A 26,179-nucleotide genomic window follows, 5' to 3' on the forward strand; every position below is an offset into this window, starting at 1 on the left:
ATTTCTGGGCCCACTGAAAATTTAGACTGGTTTTGCTACAGGCCCAATGTGACTCAAGGAAAACCAGTATCAGAAATACCTGTGCTGAAGATGTCAATAACTGCCTGCAAGGGCTTTGGTGCCATATGGTAACATCAGGGAAACTATTTGGTCAAAAGTACATCTTAACTTTGGTACCACATTTTTGTAAATCACTATACCTTGGACTCAAGACCATCAGGAACTTAAGTTTCTTTTATCTAAAATTAAGCATTTTTAGATCACAGTCATTTATAATTATTTGTTAAATGGTTTGTAAACCAAGTTCTGGTTCTAAACAGACCCTGTGGTTTTGTTGGTTAGGAATTTTCAAAAAAACCCCAATCAGTCATTTACTAAGTCTTTATAAATTATTTACAGACTAAACTATTAAATATACACACAAAGACACACACACAGTGACCCAATCTTTACACTTTGGGACTACTAGTTTGTATCAGTTCTAAGTGAACTGTTGTTTCCAAAAGCAAAACTTTTACTGATGTCAGGAGAGCATAAGTGCACCTTTAAATAAACTAAGGTATTTGACATCACGTACCAAACAGGTGGGGCACAATCAAGCAATTTTAGTAATAGAAAAGCAGCAGAAGCAGGCAATGCCAGGCAATGAACAGATGAGCAACTGGGACAGAAGAAGCCAGGACTCATAATGAAGTGGCAAAAATTGCGAAGAGAGTAATGAGATGAATGTGATGACCACCATAAGATTAGATTTTTAATACCAAAAATGGGTTGGAGCATAAACAGACAAACTAAGGTGAAGCAGGGTAGCAAATACTTTGATACCCACATCCTCTCCAATCCATGTTCTAGTACAAGAAAATTGTATCTTCAAAAGCTTTGAACCATTTGAAAACAAAGATATCACACATTTTTCATGTAATTAACATTGTTTACACATTGCGTATGGAAAAACAAGTAAATCACTTACCAAGGATTAATATAAAATGCCAAAAGATAATCAGTCCAAAGGCATGAGGGTAGCAGAGTTAGGAAAGCAAATACACTTCTACGCCTGTGAGCATTAATAAATAACATACATAAAGATGAAAAAGTGAGGAGAGTTAGTAAGACAAACAGAAATCAGGAGATCAGCAAATTCTATTTTAAAAATTAGCCAAACCCATACAGGTTTCCTCTTACTTCATAAGAATATTATTAGCATTTATAGAATTTTTACTCCTCAACCTGACACCCTATGCAGAATTTTCAGCTACCCAACATAAAATTCTATATGATCAAAATAAACGTGTTTTATAGTATTGATTCAGGCCCATTATTCTAAATTTATGTTAATTGATAAACTGGCAAATTTTCAGAGACTAGTATGTGTTCAAAAATTTCATCCACAGGTTTATGGCCATTACATAGGTGGTGCTAAATTCTGATGATTTGAGGTATTTCAGAACAGACATAGCTTGTTTTTACCACGTGCAACTATGATAAATCTCCCACATTTGCTCCTGCAAGTGATCCTGTGGATATCAGAACATCTGTATCAGAGATAAATTCAGATAATTCCAATATCTAATACCCTCTATTGAGTCAGATTTCTAAAAATATCCATATAACATTTTGCAGAGTTCAATTTTTAAGTGTTTTGAATTCTCTCCTAGGTTTTCAGCAAAACATTATTAGAACTTCTTCTAACTGTGGTTTCTATGAATAACTATTCACAGCAGATTTCACTGTGGCTAAAAGAAATTTGAGTACAAAAATCATTCTAAACTTCTCTATTTGCAACCTGTTTACTAGATTTTGCTATGCATTAATCCAGGAAACCCACTCAGGTTTGTTCTACCTATTGGTGGAGTGGGCTACAGGTACTTTGCAAACATGAAAAACTCATTAAACTTAAATAAAAATTGCCCCAGTAGCAGGATTTTTTGCCAAATACACCTTCAGTGTGTTTTTCCCATCAGAAAATCTGCTGTCTTGAAAGCAATACCATCCTTCTAGAACTGTTCTGAAGAGGAACCAAAGTGAAATTTCCTTTTTCAGTACTCTTAGTTCTATGAAGCTTGTAGATACTGTGTCTTCCCTAATAAGCAAGTCACATCAAATGTAATAATCTTTAATCTCAATCTTCCAAACAATGGTGGAAACTTCTGCTCACACAGTGAAAACTCCAAGTCGTGATTCAATCAGTTTTGCTGATGAAGAGAAAATGGGCAGCGCAGTTTCTGCATAACACTTTCCCTGGGTGTTGGTAGGGATTGTGTGGGTCAGACAGAAGGGAAAGCCCTAGTTAATCATATGCCATATTGTTGCAGCACCAGGGCCTTAGGGCTTATCCATTGTTAGGGTTTCTATGGGACCGGACTGAGGATGAAATTTGGTTTTCCATAAGCAGATCCTGGTGCCACAGAGAGGTGTTCATTAGGCTTAGAAGAGAGAATATTCTGTTGCCAGAATACTCCTCTTTCCTTTGGGAAACTCCAAGTGAGGCTTTTACTTCCTCTTGCTTACAGAGGCAGAATGAATTATTCAAGCCTGGGTCTTTCATCATCAAATCATCATGAGAAATTTCCACAGTTTATCAAAGCATAGGCTAACATGCTCACAGACCTACTTACAGCGTTCACAGATTAGGAACTCTGACATCTAAAACAATTGATTTCATTCAACATATGAAAAATATGTAATTGTCCAATAAATACAATATTGTTCCTGGAATTTTGCAGTCTTTCACCTACTGCTCAGGTGTAACAAACAATTTTATTTAATTAAAAGAAAGATGCAGAGATTGCTCATATCCTGAAAACTCTACTAAGCTAAGCCTTCCTTAGGAATCAGTGGATCTGCCCATAGTTCCCTTATTAGATCCCTGGAATGACACCAGGCAAAATAGGTTTCTTAATCCACTTCTTAACACCTGTCTTTAGGAATATATTTTCCATTTGTCTGCCTGGATGGACAGTGAATCTGGTCGTGACATTAGACAACAGAGGCACACAAAACAAGATATCTTTACTAACTCTCAGAGAAGTCAGAACCATAAGATTAGGGCACACTGCCTTCAGTTACCACAAATCTGTGAAGTTATTAAGCAGAAATATTTTCCCAAATTTTGTAACATTTTATAACATATTTTATAACATAATTTATGTATGTGCATATATACACATACATACGTGCATATATACACACATATATATGCACACACATACAGACACATACACTAAATCAAGCAAGAACCTTAACTTTCACATCAAAACCTATTAATATCCATTCCCATAAAAAAAGCCTTTTATGGTTTTAATAACATCTGTTGCTGGTTTAGTCATTTGATTCAAGCTTGGACATTTAATTAACGTAAGTGTTTGATCTTCTGCCTTCTTTGCCATTAATACAGTCCAAGCAAGAGAAGCTAAAAGAGATTAGTTTGTACTGCATACAGCTGACTGCGAAACCAAGCAAGTGAAGCTTGTTTAATACCCAGTTAATTAGCAGCACAGTGAGGTATTGACAAGATTTGTTGGGCTTGTTAGTTCAGTTTGCACGCTTATTAGCAAAAGACTTGTGAAGCAGTGTCAATCCGTTTAATCCTACCCTTGCTGGCAGGCTGTCTCCTATGAGATCATGGAAGCAGTTCCCTGCACACCAACTCCTCTTTCCAACTTCTTGGCTGTCAACAAATCTGACCACAGGTGTAAAACCAAGGCATATATTTTCTTCTTCCTACATACTGGAATGGGGCTGACAGTATGCTTTTAAACATCTGTGTTTGGACTTGCCTTGCAAGGAAAGAGGTTTTTGCAGAGCCTGCTAATAACAAAACCTTGGGTCGTCATTAGCACCCATTTGATCACCAAAATAGAAATGGAAACTATCAAAAAACAGGCGCCACACTGGTGCCAGTCAGGTAGCTCTCAGAGCCCTTTTGCTTCTATAAAAGCTAATCCTACAGACTTTCTTTGTTCAAATACTTCTCTTTGGCTGGTGGTGTCAGTGATGGTTTGGAGTCCACAGTCATTGCCTACAGCTCTTGCAGGTGGTTTTCTAGACTAGCAAGAATACAGACTTTTTTCAAGTCTTTTCAACAGCACTGTTACAGTAAATATTTGAGTTGGCTTGTCCTTGTCTTGCAATGCCAGTAAAAATTAATTAATGGCACTGCAGGAAAACAGTTGCTCATTGGTCACCCACAGGCAAGCTTACTCCTGGATGTAAATATATCTCTATGGAAGTGCTGATGGATTCATAGCCAAGTTTTTACACTTGCATTATTTTAGGTAATATGTCTGTAAGAGAAAGGAAAAAAATATCCTCCCAATACACATATACACAACTTGGTTGACATGTATATACATCATTCGCTACTAAAAATAGCAGGTGACACAATAGTGTTGCATCATCATTCAAGAAATAAAATAATAACAGGTATAGTAGTTTTATCTTAAAGAGGGACAGCGATGACACAAAAAGTAAGCACTTAATATTAAAGATCATATTTGCCAAAAATCAGAGATGGGGAAAAACATAATTAAAAGCTTTGCTTCAAACACTCACCAATTATAGGGAAGCTTTCCATCTCTCTCTAAAGATGCAAAATTGACAAAGGTTCCAGCCCCACACTCCCTGTTTCAGGAAGAGCATTGGGTACAAAGTTACCATTTTTGGATTCAAAAAGCTTGCAATGACACTGATTGAACAGAGAGCAATCAGAGTTGCAAAGAAGTGCTGAATGCTCACATTTGTGACTAGGTCTCAGATAATCTGTGATAAACAGAAATCCCTTAACATAACCAATAAACATTCAACACCACCTAAGACAGTGTTCCTAATAATGCTTTAAAAGAGTGAAACAAGGGAGAAGTTACAAATAAAGATCTCAAATAGACCTTATCTCCTGTCCAGATTAGGGCTTTCTATAGTCTGGCACTAGCACTTGTTGCTGGCTTCAGTATATATGGTAAATATTGAACTTTCCGTACTAAATATTCACTGTCCCAACTCTAAGGAGATGTATAATTGTCTCTACCTGACAGCATCATGGTAATGTTGAGTTCACAAAACAACTGTGAAATAAACCTGAATTTCCTAAATAACATTCCAGTGAATTTATTACAAGTCCATTATTTTCAGCTACAAAAAAATAAACTGACTCGACTGGTTTTGATTCCTTGATTTAAGAAAAATTGCTTGCAGCTTCCTACTGGATTTACTTTTTTAATTTCCTTCTGAGGTTTTTATCTTCTGTGGCTAGAAGCAGTGAGGAAGAGGAAAAGAAAAAGCTTTGGGCTACCAACACAGTAATTAAATAGGACAGAGAATTAATTTAGGTGGGATTTTCACAGAGCCAGTTACATCTAAAAGGAAAAAAACACATGATGTTTGCTGAGATATCCTGCAAAACATGTGTGATGTGGTCATCTGTTGCATGATGAATACATAAGTCAAGACACGATGCATAAAATGCAGTGTCTGCTAGGTAGCCAAGTGCAAGATTCGTCACATAAGTTTTTTTACAGGAAATCATTTCAGTTCTTGACACAGGACAGTAAATTAATATAAAATATATTACATAGATTATAAAAGGATGAAGACTCCAGGACACGTCAAAAACCAGAAGTGAACCATATATTGAGGGTTTGGAGAAACCTCCACAGTTCACTTGGGCCATAACATAACCCACATTAAAGTGAACTGTTACACATAAGACCACCAGGAAAAGGAAATTGAATTTCAATATTCAGGTACAAATTATTTGTGCAAATAGCTGAGTGAACTGCAGGTTCTGTAGGAAAAGATTTACTCCTACAAGGTATTTCTTCCCTTCATCTGTACAACACTACAAATTGGGATCATTAACGTTACAGTGAACAGCAGGACCTGAGATCCCTTCTGGATTTGTGGGTCTCAGTGTATTTTTGGCTGCATACTTACTGGGGAAGATCTAGATGAGCCAATATGCTCTTTACCATGCTGCAGCTCCCACAGGAAGGAAGCCCATATGAATGCAGAATTTGGACAACTGGAAGACCAGGATTTGGAGGCAGACTGGCAAATGCTCTAGAGAGATACTGTCAGGGCCCTGGGCACATCCTCCCTCATCGCAGAGGTTTAGCTGCAAGGGCTCAGGCCTTACACAGACTCTGAAATACAGTATCTTGGACCTGATGACCAAGCCATCTTAACTGTTGATATGGAAATTCTCCTGTTCCAAACCATATGAAAGGTTTGCAAAGCATCTCAATGTCCTGCTCATGCCCAGCTGTCTCAGATCCTAATTATTCTTTAGGTTCCTGACACAACCCTTTTGTAATAAGTGATTCCACTTCTAAAGCTCAAAACGAGACAAAGGTCGAGGCTTATTACTTGGGTCAAGAATGAAAGTAAACAGAGGGAGAAGACATGCAATTCATCAACAGCAGCGAGACAACTAACTATTTTGAAGGTATTCTGTTCCCAAAACATCTTGAGCAGCACCCATGCACTCAAGCATCCTCCATTGCAACTGTTGTTATGATGTGTTTGTTGTTCTCTGAAATTTCTGGAATTAGCATAAATCTGGACTTACCTGGCCATTTGTAGATGTTTTCTCCTAAGTACAACAAGAGTCACCAGCAGCAGTCCAATCAGAAGGATACTTAGGATGGCTAACACAGAGATTACCACTACGTTGGGATTCATCTCAGTGACTGTACATAAAACAAGGACTCTTGGTTAATCAATTCAAAAGTGCTGACAGTTTGGGGTGCTTTTTTTCCCTGAACATTGATAGTGTTATTTTTCTAAACTGATCTCATTCAGCCTGGAGTGTTACAGAGAGAAAAATCTACCACTAGAGATAAAGGGAGGTTTTGACTAGTTACTGCTCTTACAAAATTTCTCTGGGGAAATTACTTCACTCTGGCATTTGTTAAAATTTGGCATGTTCTGATTTTTTTTTCTTCCTTTTAACTGACATTCGTAACAGAAGAGAAAAGGCTGAAGGAATTATAAAATACAGATATTCATCATCATCTATGTCTCCAAAGCACATTTCAACTCTGAAGTTCTTCTTCAACAATAATCAATAGCTTTTCTAACCAAAAAGCAAAATAATAGGCCGAGGCTCTGTAATATACTGGGTTGAAATTGATTTAATTACTTTGGCAAATACATTTTAGCAAAATATTCTGTTCTAAATAAGAGCTGGAATCAACTCTCAATAACAAAATCTTTATTTATTTTTGTTCCATATTATGTGGAACAAACTTATCAATTGTACTACTATGAGACCAGGTACCCTGTTCTGCTCACTATATAAGAAACCCTCTCTACTTTACTTGAAATAATTTTACATCTCTGTCTAAATAACTTGTTTAGAGAAGCACTGTTTAGATTATAAATCATGAGATTTTTAAGCGAAGTATCAGAAATCAAATTCCAGCATGGAGTGGTGTATGATGTACAGGACCAGTGAATAAAGCTACACAATTCCCTGAATAAGCAGAGATGACACTGATCATTCTGAAGAGGAGATTTTAAAGAAAAGTCCAGTGCTCTGGGCAGTTCAACACTGATAATTCTTTCTTCAGAGTCAGTATAGAGCCAGACTTCACAATATGCCTGTGGAGCCTCCATCTGGAGCTATCCCTTTGGGGTGTGACCGCTCAAGATCCTGCAGTGGTCCTTCTCCTCTCTCACCCTATCCCCACTTCTTCACTGAAAGCAGAAAACAATTTTTTGCCTTAGCATCTTATAAATGTGATTTTCCTCTTGTTTGGTCTTGGCTGAAATGACATTTTTCTCCATAAATGTCACTAAGCAGTACCCTGATGTTCAGCCTTGAGACCACAAACTAGGTCGCTGATTTCTAAAACCCAGTAGAGAATTGGGCCTCTAGTTTATAATTTTCCAAATCAAACCGCCAGTGAGGACTTTTCTATGACTTTTTAAAACTGCTTCCCCATCCCATCCAGATCCGGCAGCCCTTCAATGATACAAGCATCACCTGGGGCCAGCGTTACCGAGAGCAGCTTTAGAAAGCAAGGAGGAACAGATATTGTAGCTGGAGGAGGAAAAAGAAAGTAGGAAAGTGCTGCTTACCCATGGTGGAAACCACAATGAAAGTAGGGATGCTGGGGCTATTGTGGCTGAAGGTGGTCACGCTGCAGTTGTAGGATGTGGCAGGCGTTAGGCTGGAAATGGTCACTACATGTGAAGAGACAGTGACAGGTTCCTGCAGACATGGGGAAAAAAGAAAAGTTTGTCTCTCATGTAAACACAAATCAGTGCTCCCCTCTTCACCCATATATTTGACCAGGGAAAATCAGATCTGGTGAAAGAAACCAGCACTTTGAAACCCAGGGAAGGTAACTAGGGCCTACCCTTGAAAATACACTGGTAGCCCAGCATGCTGGCAGAAGAGGGGAGAGGAACAGGGGTTAAAACAGCATCAGGAACAGCCCAGAGCAGCCCATAGAGCCCCAGAGGCCCTTGGGGAGTGCAGGATGGTGCTTCACAGGGGGTTGGTCAGACACACGCTTGGTGGGGGAGAGTGCTGTGGCCTCCGGGACACCCCCAGATGTGGGCAGGGCTCGTGAGCTCTGGTTACTAAGCCATACAGGTAGGAAGAAAACAAAGTTACTTTTATTCAAAGCACAGCCAAAGCCATGACAATCTCCACACCCTCGTATGAATACGTGTCATCTCTGCCTCTGAGGCAGTTCCTCTGGATGTAAAATGCTGTGAGCCTTTTCCAGTGGCCAAGGTGAAAAACAAAGCTAGAGCAAAGCCTTTGGATAATAACTATGATCAGACATCCCACACTTCAGTCTTTCTAGCTAGTAGAAACTCTTTATATATTCATACAATGTTTTAATTACTATGTCCCCGGTAAACACTTTTGTGCTTTTTAAATGCTGATACAGCAAAAGAAAACAAATACAACACATGCAGTGACTTATAGCTCCTTAAGGTCCTCAGAGGCTTTTCTGTACTCTCTAGCAGAACCAAGGGTGGATTGCAGATGTGAAAATAGGGACACTGAGCTATTAGAAAGGGAACAAGGAGAAGCTTTATGAATGAACTCACTCCGGATGGAGAGTGCGAGATGTTGTAACAAGTCCCGATTTTTGCAGTGGCTTGTTGTCAGTCATGGGCTCCTTCTAGGTTAGCAAGGGTTCCTGTTGTAGTGCAATTCTGAGGCATGTTGCGCAGATGAAATCACATGTACATGAATGTATGGGAGGAGACTTATTCCCTGAGCTGAAAGGAGGGGCCACAGTTTGGCAGTTGGACTTGGTTGGATGTTTTCCATTTTCCCCTCTGGGAAATTTAAATTAGTCAACCAAAACCCAGAAGCTGTTGCTTTTCATTTTGCTGATTTAGAAGGGAAAATGGAAAATCACAAACAAAGAATTTTCACTAGTCTAATGGGAAAGCACCCCTTTTCACAGTTCAAAAGTGAGCCCCTCTCCTTTTTTTCATAGAGGCAGAAAAGAGAGTGAGGAATCTAATGAGGAGTGGACAATCTCTGTGCACTTCCCAGTGCCAGATGTTCATGTCAACAAACAAGACACCCACTGAAACTCCTGCCAAATGGAGCAATCTTTCCCTGATACTCTTAAAACAGATCTGCCCTGCACTAAAGCTACAAATCCTGTGGTACCTTCTTTGCCTGATCACATCATTATTTTGAATCTCTGCTAAGTGGATAATGACTTCATGATCTTTAGCTATGCACTTGAGAAAAAGCAGGAATCTAGATCTGTAATTCAAGCTATCCAACAGATTAAAGTGCATTTAAATGTGGGTTGGGTTTTTTTTCCCTTTAGTCATCCTTTCTTGATTTAAAAATTATATTAAATAATTCAGACTGGTCTTCCAAAGGATTAAAGAGTGTATATGTCTCTTATGTGACAACCAGCAGTCTGAATGGGTTATTTTTCACTTTTTTTCTGAATTATTCCCCATCATGTGTGACAGTCCACATTAGAGAATGATGTTTCATGGTGTGTAATCACAGTGATTCACTATACCATCTCCTAAACTGCAAACTAAGCCTCTTACGTCACACAGCATTGAATGTCAAGGAATTAAAACTACTACTGCTCTGTTCATCACTGAACAGTGTTACCAATCTAAATCCTCAGATATTCAGGTGGCCTCTGAGCACAGGTACCTAACTGGACAGAGAGAAAAGGAGGCTCATTTGTGAGGCTGAAAAGGTGGGCCTTGAAGGAAATACCCTAAGAGACAAGATGGATGATAAGCAGTCACATTTGCAGCATAAAAATACTCTCTGAATAGCAGTGAGGGTCCTACTGAACTTCAGTTAACAGTTCTCAAAACCAGGAATAAAGTAAGCCAGAAATTATTAAATGCTGCATAAAAGTTATCATGGCATCTAAATATGTCTGGTTTTCCCATTCCTTATCAAGCTACCTGACTACTTTTCCCTTCATGCTCACTGACATTTCCTTAGTTTTGTGGCCTTTTAGGTTTTGTGTATTAGAGCCATTTTCATGAGTAGTAGCAGTAACACTGTAACACTGAGACTCTGTTGGATGCACATCGCTTCTGTCCAACTAGTTATAATCTCATGAATAAGACAGAAGCCAATTTTATATTGCAAAATAACAGAATATTTTAGTATTTAAAATGCTTTAGTAGTTTTAGCTTTTAAATGTTTAATTCTGAACCACCTTACCACATTTGGTTTAATGATCTAATGTGTGTCCTGAGCAAAAAATGTCACTGGGCTTTACACACAAATGCTAAGCAGCAGACATCAAAACAGAAAGATGCAAGGCCTCGTCTCAGTTTCAGAGATGAAGAGCAGAAACCAAAGATGACACACTTACATACCTGGACATTTGTTTCTTGACCAGATCCAGCCTGCTGGCAGTAGACTTCAAAGAAATCAGCCACTCCTTCTTCCACCCACAGCAGAGTCACGGAGGTCTGAGTCTTGTTGACAGCAAACAGTGATTTCGGAGGGGCTGGTTCTGGTTAAAAGAAAATCTCCTTTTATTAAGCTTATCTTTAAGACTCCAGACAATTGAGAAGAGGAAGCCTTGAACAAAAATGAAAGCAATGCCTGATGCTCTTCTATCTTCCATTTCCCTCAGATAAAGCCTGCCAGTCTAAAGTCCTGCCTCTCATGATGACAAACTACCACTTTAAAATGGGAAGATGATGAAGTGTCTTGGTTTTTCTTCTCTATTTAAACTGTTCTCTGTTTGGACAGTTGGATAATTACTTCACTTCCCTTTCCAGCAGAGCTCTTGTTTGAGGACAATCAGCATATTCTATTAATAGAATAATGTTAGCAGAAAGTCTTCCAGGAGAAGATGGCTGTCCACCTGTTAGCAATACATTTGGTGTAAGAAAGCTTTTTTTCACACAGCCTGACCCAGGAGATGGTAATGAAGCAGCTTCCCACAAGTGAAGGCCATCTAGGTTCATTTAATTGTAGCAGCAGAAATATTTAGTCAATTAGCAGTTTAAAAAACAATCTTGTAGCTTTTTTCTTTTTCCAGGCTAACACTCTTTAGCTGCAGGAACTTTCTCTCCTCACTGAATACAGAGGTCTTCAAATTATTGCTTTGATTTTTGTTGCTGTTATGCCAGATGAACTGACAACGGACAAACATATACAAGGGTCTGGCAAGGAGACAACCCTGTGATAGGAGAGATATGGAGGGCCTCCTGGGAGTGATGACATCATAGGTACTGTGAAACATGGAGTAGGGCCTGCACCCAGCGCCCCAGCCCCATGTGGGGTGGCCTCAGCTGCCGCCTCCCTCCCCACGGGCAGCTGGGCAGGCAGTGGCCCATGGGAGGCATGCTGACACCCAGTGTAGGCCACCCCCCACTGCAACCCCACCTGAACCTACCTGGAGTATGGGAAGCACAGGGAACAGGAGGGGAAACCTTGAGGAGCAAACAACCTAGGCATGATGCTAAGACAAGATATACTTTTTTTCCCAAGATTATTTAAAGACCAAGGCTTGATCCCACTTTTCATCCTAACAACTTCACGCAATGGGTACTGGCAATCCCTATCTTTCAACGCCTCAGGCATCTTGGGCTCTTTTGGTTTGCTTTCATAGAGTGCAAAGTTTGGATCATACATTTCTGAGTTGTTTTCAGAGTTTTCATATTTCCTACTCTATGGGTGTTTATCCTAATCTATGGGTGTTTAATGACAGTTATCATTCTAAGCAATGACCTGATTCAAGGATCCTGACACACTACATACAATGTGCTATGTACAAAAACATTTTGCTCTTATTTTTTCCCTTCACAAATAATTTGTTATTCTCATTCTGTGAGATGCTGTCACAGGAGCCTGAATGTGGTGTGTAAGATCCGCCACAGAAAACCTGGCACAAAAGACTTGCTCAAGTGGGTATAGATATTTTGGAGATGTATCTGATCCTCAGACAATCAGATCAGTGTTGTAGGGTTGGAGGCTGCCCAGATTATATTGGCATTAGAGAGAGAGTTGGGTAGGAACTGAGGCACATTTACGTGGCTTCTTCTCTGTCACAGGGATTGCAGCGTGCATGTTGTCCCAGAACTACATAGGAAAGCATCCCACTCCCTTAATCACACGCTCTTGGATTCAGAAACACATTCCATCCCTCACTCCAGGTAAAAAATGGCCTCAATTAAAATATGAGTTTTGCATTTGGGCATCAAGCCCAAGCAAACCCTCCTTTTGCCTCCAGCAAATGGCTTGATTTTTCTGCAAGTGGAAAGTTGCCAGGATGAAGCAAACATCAAGGAGGGAAGAACATTTGGCAGGAATGCTTAAGTGACTGCCAAGTGCTGAGTCGTCTATCACTTGAGAGTCAGTTCCCACTACTGATAATTACAACTCCCATTGCTCCCTCAGAAACAGAGAGAAGGAAAACCTCTACTAAAATATCCTTACCATTGCCTATTCAAAGTGCAAACAGCATAAAGAAAAAAACAATAAACCAAAACCAATAAAAAAACCACACCCAGAAGTCTAGAAGTGATTTATCAAAATGGAATTCATTCCACCTTCTCTTTGTTGTCAATGAAAGGGCAAGAGCAAAATACCTATACCAGTTCAGTAAGAGTCTGCCTGTCCATAAGTAAAGAACAGGAAGATAAAACTAGGCTGCAGGGTGTACAACATGAATAATACATCGCGCCTGTGGACCTGTCTGAAAGATAAAGCTAGCTGATATTTTGAAATACCCCCTAAAATATTTAGACAATGGTAGCAGGGGGATATACTCAACCTCACACATCTACCCACTCAGTTCTGGGAACAAACACAGACACATAACTCACAGACACAAGGCATGGGGAAAACAATGGACAGGACTTGCATAGGGAAGGGAAAATCCATGGAATTTGTCTATATATTTCAAATATTCCCTTTGGTAAAAAGATCTAGAAGAACTTCAGATTCTTGTGGCTGTACAGCTTTTCCCAGCACTGTTAAAGAGATTTGAGTAAGAGCTATTGAGAAAGATGAATAGACAATTGCTTCAAGATCTCTAATTCAATTAGAAATTATGGAGTCCTTTAAATTCACTTCTTTCACTGTCACTCACAAAAGGTTTATTATGCATGTAGAGAAGATAATCCAGTTTGAAATTACTAACTCTTCTTTACCCACCTTCACAGTGGAGTTAACACCTGTAAAAGCAGTTAGGCACACTTTGAAATTTCACAGCTTTAGGCACCTAGGACTCAACAACTCAACATGTGTGCAAAAATGAAGTAAAATGTCTTAGGGCACAATGGTGCAGTGTCCAGTCTTCCTCATAGGTAAAGGAAGATACTAGGCACAGTTATCTTCTAAAGTCCTACCTTAAGGATTAATTTCTCAAGTCTTTTTTTGTTTCTTTGAGTAGATTTCATATATACTCTTAGAATGATCCTGGGTTCCACAGCCATGAATCTGACTGGTTTTGTAAACAAGTACTGTCATTGATTTGTATTTAAGGGTACATTTTTGGTGTTGGAAGACTATAGAGATGTTCAGGGAGAGACGAGGAGAGACAGGAAAGCAGACCAGGTGGCAGAGTGCAGGACCAGAATTAGACTTCTCAGAAACAAGGTCCTGCTTTATATTGAAATGTTCATCTGCAAAACCTGCATTCATTCCCAAAACTTGCCTATGTTCAAGACCTTAGGGAAGCAACTTTGAAGCAGAGTAGTTCATCCAGTGAGACATTAAGTGATTCCCACTCTCTTAATTCCACTTCAGTCAAATTCTGCCACTCTTGCTTCTCATGGGTAATACTATTGTAGGAGACTAGATTCACATACATGAATGAGACAATCTTCACAGCAAGGTGAGGTGAAAATTAGAGCTCTGCAAAGAAATGCTGTCACAGGTACGTGACTCCGAAATAACAAAGATGCTGAATCTGCTGACAGAGTTACTTTTAAAGTCAAATAAGATGAGGAGTGAGTTTAACAGTTACAAACAAGCACTTCTTACCCAATTTCACAAGCTGGGGCAGGGAAGTATTGCTGCCTCTTTCAGTACAAGCAGTCACTGAAAGGTTGTAGATGTCCCCTGGAGGCAAGCTCAACACTGCAGTCATCACATTGCGTGTTACCTAAAATAATTATAGAGACCAACTGTTAAATATGACATACATCCTTCTTGTAAAATTAATACTGTCATTTAATATACTACAAAGAAAGTTCTGTGCATCACAGCAGATGTTTTCTGCATACTCTAGACTTGTTAAATGAACCAGTTCCCACTGAAACGAACTGTGGAAAGCCATAACACTCAGCAGAATATCACAATGCAAAAAAGGTGGCAATCTTAGGCTGTATTCTCTATATGACCAGTGAAAATTTAAGGAAGAAAGAAAATCTCCCTCACACCAATGACAGTACTCTTGCATCTAGATTTTTCAAGTTGTGCAAAATGCTAAACAAGCCATGGATTTGAGTCCATTGCATTTTTAGATGAAATTATGTCAGGTCAGATATCTAAGAAGAGTACACAAGACACATATAGGCAAGCCTTCATATATCTGAAGAACCTGCAAATTAAATCTGACTGAGCAAGTCTAACACCTGCCTGGAAACCTGTTGACTTGACAATAGATCTCAGGGCCTGAATTCAGTCATCTACAAGTCTGAAACCAGATATGACCCAAAACTGAGCTGAGATTCAAAAGACTGCAAATAATTTCTTCCTGTTATTTTAGGGTTAAGCTTCCCATTTCTCCAAGGTCATGGAGAAGGATGCAGAACTCAGATACTGCAACAGACTGTTTTCAGAGCACTTGTGGACTGTCTGGAAAGGCTACATGAAGGAATCTCATGCTGATTTTTATAGTCACTGAATTTTCAGTCTGAAGCTTTCAGTTCCAAGAGAAACAGACAGTTCTGAATAAAGACTAACAGCACTGTACACATTAGTTCCATCACTTCTCTAAAAACTGAACAACTTCTAAAGAGTCTTGGGAAGTACACAAACAGGAAGAAAAATTATTGCCTGATAGCATTACCTATATATTTTAATAATCCCACAAGAAAAACAACCATAATAACAATCTTAAGAATCATAGTAAATCAGATAAAGAGATTACAATATAGTATGTTTTTTAAAGGGAACCATTTCTGAAAGTGACTAACAGAGAGCTTAGGAGAACAGGTACATCCTGATGCCTGCAAGCATGCACCCATATTTACAAATACGAGCAGGACCATAAACAGGTTGTTGCAGCAGTTTCCTAAAGAATACTTTATGGGTTCCCTTGTCCTGAAGATAATATGAAGACAAACATTTCTAAAGACATTGCTAAAGCTTTGAAGTTTTATCTGCATATATACTCTATTATAGATACCCTCTATTTTTAATCATTTGTTTAATCTAAAATTACATATTCAATATTCTTTTTAATTTAATATGCAATGTTTATTTTATATTTATTTAATCTAATATTTTCATATTCAATGAAGTTGAATGGCACAGAAGTCAGATTTTTCCTGGAAGAATAATAACCTTAGAGAGAACATGAGTTGGAAGGAAGAAAGGAGAGAGGTATCACAGAACAATTTTTTTTAGAATTTAATTGTTAGAATATTTTATTTTTAAGAAAAAATTTTAAACGTTGAGTTTTCTTCCTCATTTGAAACAAAGATCCAAATATTGAAAGTTCCTGCTGTTCAGAAATGTCATGTTTTTGAACAGTTCTACTAATCATGTAATTACATTCATGCTGCAACAAGCTCCAGATGGGTGCACTCTTGCAGCCACCAAGAATCCAGTGAAAGCCAGGGTGCTCTGTATAAAAGAAAACTGCTGATGAATTTGTGCTTATGTTGAAAATCCACTTCCAATTCAGAACCTTCTGAGTCTTCAGTTGTAGAAGGGAAACGTTTCCCTTGAAAAAGACCAGACATTTTCTCCCTGTCAATGATTAAAAGATCAATAGTGATATAGAAGACAGTCACAGGCCACAGGCTGTATGAAGCTACACTGCTGGACATATACATTCCTGCACTGCATTGCTCCACTGCTGTTTCAAACACTTCTCACTGTATGCCCAGGGGCTGCTATTTTGCTTCAGGTTAAACATGCATCTCAGTACCCTGAAGCAGCATGACGTTAATCCATAATTGGGAACCCCAGATTTATTTTCCTAAATGATTTTTAAATATGTTCAAAGAGTTCAAGAAAATGTGGCAATAACACATCTCAAGTTTTCTAAGAAGTGCACAGATTCTGGGTGAAACCCTCATCCCATCAGTTAGCTGAACTTGCATTCAAACATAAAGTGAAAACCATCTAATTTATAAGGACGTCTATTTGATAAAGTTGAAAAATGAGAAGTGATAGTACCTGGACTGAATGAACTAAAAAAAAAAATTCAGACGGTAGCGTAGTCTGGTTAATAAATAGAAACAGAAAAGACCCTATCTGTTCACTAAAAAATGTTTTACTGTCTGCAGCTCAGAAGTTTATAAGCTATTTTAAAATTCTTACCTAAATTATCAACACTTGCACCGGATCACCATAGAACCATTTTGTCCACTGGCTGTTTTGAGAGCTTGAGTCTTTGGAAGCGCATGCTAAGATGGTGAAATAGCTTTAACTGATCAGGCTTCTACAAATCTTAATCAACCTGCTTAAACTTTGTAATACAAAGTTATTAACTCAGAAAAAAAAAAAAAAAGAGAAATGAGCAACACCTTCTCCGCTCATACTTACACTCTTCTTGATTTTTTTCTTTCCTTCTGCAATGACCATCCAATGCAACATCCTAGAATGAGAAAGGTCAGTACCATCTCCTCCATAGGTCCAGGTGACATACAAAAGGTGGTTGTAATATTCTATGGAGGTAATCTCAGGTGCCACTGGTGCTGAAGGAAGAAGGCAAGTGTATTACAGACAGGGTCTAACACAGTTGATTACCAAATCCAGTAATAAACTTCTGCCAAAAGATACTGTTGGGAAGAGAGTATCACAAAGATAGCAGAAAAATGTTAGTAGAAGCATCTGTGGCTGAGCTCTAGCAGAAAGAAACAAAACCTGGCATTTAACATGGGAGATACTCAGAACAAAAACACATTTCTGTTTGCAATCGTTCAGTTTAGAAAAAACAAAACCAGAAACAAAAACATGAAGCTACTGGCCGATACAAACCATTTTTTGAGTCAACATTTATAAATGGAATTCGATGTCAAGTTAAAAGCCTCAGATATTACTGCACTGTGTTATAGCACTGAAATTACAATCAGTGAGAAATAAACAACTCTCACACTGAAAAATGTGGATAGCTTTTCCACAGAAAAAAATATCTTCTCTTCACTGAGGTTGCATTATCCTAGCAAAGAAAGCCCCACACCTGCAGTTTTCCAAAAAACATCCTTTTGCATGACAAGTTATGGCCACCTTTGTTCCCAAGGTGAAACTCCCACCATCACAGAAGGCAGCTGTCAGCTGACAGCCATCTAAGCACCAAGTGTCTAGTCTACAAGCATATGCTAGTTACGTTATTAGGTATTAGGTGAAGCAGCTGTTGTCCCTCCTCTTCCTCCACACACCCAGCTCCTGCCCAGCTCTGTCCCCTGCACTGCACAGCTCAGACTGCCCCACCACAGCCCCAGCAGCCCATTTGATGCCTTGTCTTACACTGGGGCTGCCAGAAAGTCCTTGGCTCCCTGTGCAACGCAAGAAGAAAGATAATAACCTCCAGAGCAACTGATCTCCTAATACAGGTATTTAAGATGAGAATTGCCTCCTGGAGTTACCTCTCTCTATTAACTGCAGAGGGAGTATAGCTGCTCAGCTCACCTTGGTTGCCCAATGCAGAGGTGCAGGTCCCCAGTTAGGATTTAAGTTAAAACTGAGTGAAGACCCAAAAGTGAAAGTCAGCAAATCGGTAAAGATCATAACCCCCTCTTAAAGTGCTATCAGTGGGATAATGTGGATAAAACGGGTAAGTGTGTGAATCTCGCTGCTTGGTAGATTCTTTAGGAGTGCCACAGGGAAAATGACACGCACTGAGCGATCTTCCTCTGCCCACGCTCCGTTGAACCCAGCGTGTTCGTGCAAAGGCAGCTCGGACGGGGCTGCCTGGTGAGAGGCGCCCTCCTGCCCCCGCGCCCCGGATCCCGGCACAGCTGCGGGGGCCAGCAGCCCCGATGAAACGCAGGACGGACCCGGAGCTCGGCTCTGTTTGAAGGAGCCACAAGATGTCACTGCTGCTTTCACAAAGGCTTCGATGACTTTTGTACTGAGACATTCGTTAGCCAACAGATTTACTGAAGTAATCGCCGAGGAAGGCAGCAAATACAACGCACAGACAATTTAGAGCCATTTAGAAACGTTTAGGAAGACTATGCTCTCAAATTAATCTTGAAAATGTCCTTTTACGCTGTTGAGAGGAAGCAACCTTATTTAGTATTAAATCTTTCAAGTAATGCTTCTTTCAATTTCTAGAGTTCTCAGTCCATCCCTGCGCAAGGATTGCGTATTCCTTACAATTTAAGGTCACGATTGGCATGAGTATTATACACTAATGATAATTTCCTCCTATACCTGAATATTGATTACATGCTTTCCCTCTTGATGTTCACACAGCTGTTGCCTTTAGGTATCTGGCAATGAACGTCCAGGATACATGAAATGAGACTAAGGGCCAGGGCTTGCATGATCCACTCTCCTAGGACCATGTTCCACTGGCAGCTGAGTGGCACAGAGATGGTATAGGAAATTACATCCCACTGCTGACCTGGCCCACTGTGAGAGCTGAAAGCATCCGGGGGACCAAGAGACAACAGACATGGTGGTCCTCACCAACACCCAGAGTCCATCTGTCTTAGTCTTTTTGCTTCTCCAAAGCTAAAAGCATTCTCTCTGTAAAATAAAATGTTGGTGGTCTAAAGCATCCTTGCTTATGATTGCTTTAAATCCAGCTGTACAGAGGTGGCATTAAAAACTCATTAGTCACCACAGAAACACTGGCAGTCCCACTCTCTCCCTGCATTAAAACAACAGCATGCAACTGTGGTGCAGCATGTTGCTGAGGAGCCTGAGAGAAAAAGTGCTGTTTCTAGTAAGTCTCTGGGATGCCCCAAGTCTCCCCTATTCTCCTAGGGACCAGTTGTCATGGGAGAGAGCTATATATCATTCCAGGTACTGCAGTTCAGTAAAGCCCCAGCCTCACTATAGACCAACTCCTGCGACAGGGGAATTGTTTGTCTGCTCTGAGCTTTCTGCAAGGTGTGGTCCCAAACTCCCAGATGATCATTCTGCTTTTTTGTAAAAAATCAAGCTCATGTTCCAGGTGCAGAAGTTAGCTTTCCAGTTACACAGAGAAGAACTGACAGATGGTGTACTGTCAAGACTACTACAAAGCCTTCATTCTAGTAGTTTAAAATGTAGGGCTTTTTGGTGGGTTTTGTTTGTTTGTTTCTTTTAATTCCTGGCAAACTGTGGAGGGAGGTAGCATTGTTCAGAATGATGCAGAAAGGGACCAAGTGCTCCATAAAACCATCTGTTCCCTCTTTGGAAAGAAAGAGGCCGAGGGTGATAAAGAACTCTGCAGTACCCTGGTAACCTGAGTGAAAAGGTAGCACCTACTGGGGACAAATATTTCAAACCTGCAGACATGAAAAATTGTCATGCCACTTTCTCACAAGTTAGTCTGACAGTAGTTTCTGGACAAAGTTGAAGAGCATGCAAGCAATAAGGTAATCAGAGGAAAGAGGTGTACTTAATGCTCACATTCAACGGTGACCATCTATTGATAAACACTTGTAATTTGACTATATCAGATTTCTTTGTTAGGACTCTTCCTTAAAATGCTGTGATCTGGCTCACTGCTATTCAACATTTTCATCAATACTCTGAAAGTAAAAGCACTACTTACAAACCATGCAAGTAACATGGCAACCGGCAGAGGAGTGGAGGATTTGAACAGGGTTGTGATTTGAACTACCGACCCCCAGGCTGGGCCTGTTCAAACAAAATGTATTTCAAAGTGCCAGGTACAAATATGAGACTTCAGGAAAAAGACACACAGACAACACCTCAAATGGCAAATTCTGAAAAGCAGTTACCATAGGAAGGAGTCAGGATCCACAGAACAGAAGTAAATCAACACAGACCTCCAGTGTGATGCCATAGCAAATGCAATCATCTAGATGCACAAACAGGAGTTTGTGTGAATAGGGACCTGATTTTGCCTCTGTAGGAGTATTCAGCAGGCTTTCAGTCTTCACATACTTTGGTAAAGATAGTAAAAATTAGAGAGGCGGGGTGAGGAAAGAAAGTAACATGAGAAATTGCCTTACTGTGAGAGCATCTGAAGAGATCAATGGAAGCAATTTATCAACAGAAAAGAGTGTAACTCAATTCTGTATAGAGAGGGGGAAAAAAGCTTTGTGTCTCTGCAATCAATGAGAGAAAAACATAACAAGAATTATGGACTGGATATTAAAATTAGAAAAATTCAGGTCAGAACCAAAGGATAAACCTTTGATAATAAGAGGAATTAAGCATTGGTACAACTTTCCAACTCGATATTTTCTGGGTATTTTCACTTAAGATCAGATGGCCTATTTGAAGAGAGGTTTTGCCAGACAGAACTGGATGACATTATCTAAGAGATTCATCCATTTCTGACTTTGTCTACCTCTTCCAGTTAAGGAGTTGATCTATTTTTCATGTAATAGCAGTAGCAGTCTTTACTCTCCCCATATAGAGATCCAGACTGATCCTGACAATGGCTTATATTTTAGAATAACCTTCATCTCCCTAATTTCTGCTGAAAGTTTCTGGAGACACAATATTAAAGTGTGAGGGCCATACTGGAACATTTCCACTCTAAAATGAACTTGGTATCTGAATCGGTTGGAAAAGACATTTCTCCCCTCATACAGCAACCAACCAGCTGGAAAATTGCTTCCTTATAGTGCTACAGAAAAGTTGATTGATGCCAAAGGACAATTAATATTCCTGGAGACCCTTCACAGGGCTCCAGTGCATACCATGAGTTTCTGATATACTGATATATTGGAGAAGCGCCAAAATGTGTCAGGAGTGTACCTTGGGATCAGATATCTCAAGATGGGAGGGTTTCTGATTATTTCAATAGAGCTAGGAGTTAACCCACTAATAATTTTTCTGTTGTGTCTCTGTCAAGCACAGGCACTATAATAATTAGCATTACAAATGGGTCTTATTCACTTTCTTCCTCATTTACATCCTCTTAGCCTCTTGCCAAAAAGAAAATCTGGGACCAGGCTAGTATCTGTTTTGGAGGGAGTGGCTGGGACCTTGTAGGCTGATTTTCCTTGTAATTTGATTTCTATGACTAGAAAAGAGAAAGTCATACTTTATATCCTTTCATGGTGCATCTGAATTATTTACTACTTTCAATCACCTTCTGCAAGGTGAACTGAACATAAAAGCAAAATGATTCAATAGGGAACTTTGACTTAACCAGCCTGGATGCTAGAAACACGTGGCAAGGTGCTAACAGGAGCTCTTCTATGCTCTTCCCTCTCCAGCTAATGTTTGAAATATTGAAGATTCAAACCCAAAGTATCTGATGAGACAATGGAGTGTGTTCAATGAAAGGCTGGTCCCAGCTGGAAGAGGGCAATCCATGTGGCTGTATCAATTTACTGCAGCTGAGAATCTGGATTATGAATGACTTGCCAGCACCAACACAGTTTCCCAAGGCCAATTTAGCCAGTATGGGCACAATGCCTTGATCACAGGAGCACCCTTCTCTCCTTACCATGAACAAGGAAAAAACACCCAGCAGAAAAGGCAAAGCTAGAAAATAATGTGATACCAAATATACTACCTGCCTCAGTCTGCCTAAGAGTGCATAACTCTACCCTGTGTTAGCTAAGGTGTCTCAACTGTGAATTACTGGAGGGGGAAAAGAGGAGGAAAACATATTTGGAAACATTGCAAAATGGAAAAATATTTCATAACATTATCAAACGTAAGAATTCAGATTCCTTATTTACTCATTAACTTCTCAATGTGTAAAACATAGTGTCATAAAAGATAAGCAGGATCACTGGCCCTCACTGGAGCCATGCGCTGAGCTGATAAAGGACTGGAACAGAGTAATCAAGCACTGTGCTTTGCACAGAAAAACTACATATATGCATTTAAAGCAGTTGCCAGAGCTGCTTTTAAAAAAAACAAATTAAAACAGAAAATAAACCCCCAAACCCAAAACTTAAAACTCCCCCACTTAGCCATTAAATATCCTAACTTCCATGTATCTGCAGGTGAAACACAACACCCAAGTTGGACTTTCTCAGCACTTCTGCTCCCAGAAGCATTTCCACAGTCTTTTCAGATGGCTGTTTACCTGTTATGAAGCTGATGGTGGAGCTGTCACAGCAGCTCAGCTCTGGGTCCCCCCAGGTCACCATGGTGACCCGGAAATTGTAATACCAAGCAGGCAGCAGGTTAGCTATTTTCTGTAAAGTGACAAAACAAACAGCAGCTCAGGAGAAAATTCACCATCATGAGGTGTGACTTATAAAATACAACAAAATTTATAAATCTAGTGCCCACACTGATTTTACTGAGCTCCCATTCCTTACTCCAGTGGATATATCTGTAATTTGATGTTTGAATTTATTCAAATATCTGTGTAGTGGGAGTGAACACGGCTGTGATGGCTCTGCTGCTTATCCACATGCATGTGGTCCCAGGCCCTACGCACTACAGGAACCTCTCACTGATTTCCAGGGTGGCAAGAATGAGTCCTGCAGAGTGATCTTCCATCACAAAACTCTGATTAGATGAAGGCAGAATAATATTTAACTGGAAAATGTAGGCTTTTCTATTTTGATTAAACAGGGTTTGAGGATAAATTAGAAACAATGGTTTTGCCTCAGATATTGTCACTTCAAAAGATTTATTTTTTTTCCAATTTTCAAAGTGTATTTCACTTTGTATTATCATTTATTATAAATTAAATATGAATGAAACATAAATTACTTATGAGACAGAAATTATATGTATAAATACAAATGAGATCTAAATGAAGTATAAAACGTATTATATTTCATATTACAATATCATATGTAATATTTTAAGTTAAAATTCAAATACTTCTACTGAGTGCAAAGCACTTCAAATATTTAATTTTATATTTAAATGAAAAGCAGGATATTTTTTAAATTCAAAATAAAAGCAAATTAGAAATAATGAAAATTTTCAGCAAATTAAAAACTACTTTTTTAACATATCTCTGCTGTTTGCAGTGGCCTCTTTTCCTCAGATACTACAAAGCAGTCCAAGTATAGGGTTTGTGAACTATTCCCTTCATGCTTTTTAGAAAAAGTGATATCCAATTAACACCACCACCTTAAAGATGCTTGGACTTCTTTTGACATGCCTGTGGTGTAATACTGAAAATACCAACATTGCTTGGACAATTTTAAAATAAGATGCAGAGCACAAAATGAATGAAGCAACTAAATACATCGAAAGGGCAAATTCAGTTCCAAAGGTTCTCACCAAATTATAACACTTAAGAAATAATTTCTGACATAAGTCATCAGATTTTTGATACCCTTGCTTTCTCACTGGGCTTGACACTGTTGCTCCAGAATATATCATTCAGAGATGTCAGTAGATTACAAGGAAATTTGTGGGACATGGTGGGAAATGTGGATCACCGCCACAGAACCCAACCAAAAGTTCACCAATACCTACTGGTAAGCTAAATGACGTAACAGAAGAACAGGGAGACACTCTTTTTCTAATTCAGGCTTACTCTTTAAAATATTCTTTAAGAATGCTCACTTTAGCTACAATACAGCACTATTGCGCTTCAGACTGAAATTCAGACAAAGGAATTCCAACTTGGCTTCCTTGAACAGGATTTGCAACAGTAAGGGACAACATCATCTCATTTTCTAATGAACCATGTTAACTCTGGAAAATGGCATTACATCTAAGATGACTCGTATCTCTCAGGTATTAATCTAATTGTGCTGAGTCATGATTAGAAGATATTAATTACTCATTTAGTAACTTAGGTTTGTTTTTAATTTCCCTGAAGATTTATGTGCTAGATTTACAGTCACGTACCCAATTACAGTTAAGCCACTGTAGCCAAAATGACTCCACAAATGGTATTATGCAAATCAATTACAGTAAATCACTGTGGCTCTCACAGGCGGCAAAAGTTATTGCTATCCTTTCTGCATACTCATAACTTTCTGAACAACTAATTTCAGCTAAAATTGCTTGCTGTCTTGTGTTATAGCAAAGTCTGAATAAACTCTGTTCACCTTCTCTAGGAAATAATGGAAAATAAGAAGTAAATTTCACTTTATTTCTGCAAAGATGCGTGTATGTGTGTTCTTCTACAGACCAGTCTCCACCTAGTTGAAATCCTGACAAAAGTCTTTGTAGCTTCAGAATCATAAAGGCTATTTTCACACGAGCATCTCTGCAGCTAAGCCTTTCAGATGGCACACTGCAAGACTAGCCTGCAAGCCCCAAATCCATATTATCAATATTAATTATGTAGATAAGGCTTTAGACTACTCCCCACACAAGGAGATGATGGAATTTTTAAAGCCTTGACTGACAAACGGACCCATAAGCTGAACCTGCCTCTGAACTTGGTGAACATGCCCATTTGTCAACAAAAGAGAGGCTCATCTTCTACCTCATTGCTCTGCTTAATATTTATCATGTTTCAGCTGGCATTCCCTTACTTTAGAACAGAAAATGCCTCTAGCATCCTGGCCATTTTTTCTGCTTTGCCTGGAAAAAATATGCTGGGCTTTAAGGTGTATATACATATGCATGGTGCAAAGGCTGGGCAAAGAAATGTCACAAGGTGCCAGGGCCACACAGTCATGGGAAAACAATAGTCAGTAAATGGTCCTTTTACCACAGAGGCAGTTAAGGAGACTGTTGCCGCTATTTCGTAGTAGGTTGTCCACTCAGAGGTCATCGTTGATGGGTTGAAGTAAAACATTTCTACAACATATTTCCTGAACACCCCAAGGAAGGGTCTGTTCCAGCTCAAAATCACAGCAGTAGGTCCCAAAGGGTAAAGCATCAGATCCTTTATTCCAGTAGGCACTATAAACCAAAAAATGTGGTTAGTAATGTGTGTGTTATCAGTTACACTTTGTTTTAAAACAGTATCTTTCCTTAACCAAGTTTTACCTATTTCTGGTTTATTCCTAACTTTAATTCCCAAGAGCTTCCTTGACACAATCAGTCGCATATCATTTTTTCAGCACTTGTTCTCCAGTTTGTTATGTCTACTTTTTCAGAAATGACTAAAGGCTACTTGGTGTTTGCTGCTTAGCTTGAGATAAAGTACAGGGCTTGCTTTTTCATAAATGGAAGGTTCTATTCTACTTTGAAAATCAGGATGTATAGGAGATATCTCAAGCTGCTCAAAAACAAAAGCATCAAAAGCCATAACACTTTGGAAAATTAAGACTAGGAGAAAGAAGAGTTTTTATGTCTAGCCCTCCTTCCCTGGGGAACCCAAAGGTGCTGTCATGTATTGCTATTCTCGCCTCACAGACGATGACACTAAGAAAGAGTCGTCAAGTGATTTGAAAAATGTCACATAAGGGTCAACTTCTGCAACTCTTACTTGTCTGGACAGCAATTACTCTTCATGACTTAAGTAAGTGCTTTGCTAACATTTGCAGGGGTTGCAGAGCCCAA

General features: G+C 39.3%; 1 protein-coding gene across 2 annotated transcripts in view; it reads right to left on the reverse strand.

The window, feature by feature from the left end:
- PTPRO (protein tyrosine phosphatase, receptor type O) overlaps positions 1-26,179 on the reverse strand; it is a 66,114-nt gene that overhangs the window by 16,977 nt on the left and 22,958 nt on the right. Inside the window, exons 9-17 of one of the 2 annotated variants that reach the window (XM_026867959.1) lie at positions 25,383-25,576; positions 22,833-22,944; positions 17,201-17,352; positions 14,465-14,585; positions 10,840-10,979; positions 8,077-8,209; positions 6,563-6,683; positions 4,552-4,620; positions 971-1,054 (exon numbers count right to left, since the gene is read on the reverse strand). In XM_026867959.1, the coding sequence (XP_026723760.1) occupies positions 971-1,054; positions 4,552-4,620; positions 6,563-6,683; positions 8,077-8,209; positions 10,840-10,979; positions 14,465-14,585; positions 17,201-17,352; positions 22,833-22,944; positions 25,383-25,576 (1,126 nt within the window). The remainder of the gene's footprint in view (positions 1-970; positions 1,055-4,551; positions 4,621-6,562; positions 6,684-8,076; positions 8,210-10,839; positions 10,980-14,464; positions 14,586-17,200; positions 17,353-22,832; positions 22,945-25,382; positions 25,577-26,179) is intronic. The other variant, XM_026867960.1, reaches the window with a different exon arrangement.

Source organism: Athene cunicularia, assembly GCF_003259725.1.
Source record: "Athene cunicularia isolate RWA chromosome 1 unlocalized genomic scaffold, athCun1 chr1_part2, whole genome shotgun sequence".
Classification (NCBI taxonomy): domain Eukaryota; kingdom Metazoa; phylum Chordata; class Aves; order Strigiformes; family Strigidae; genus Athene; species Athene cunicularia.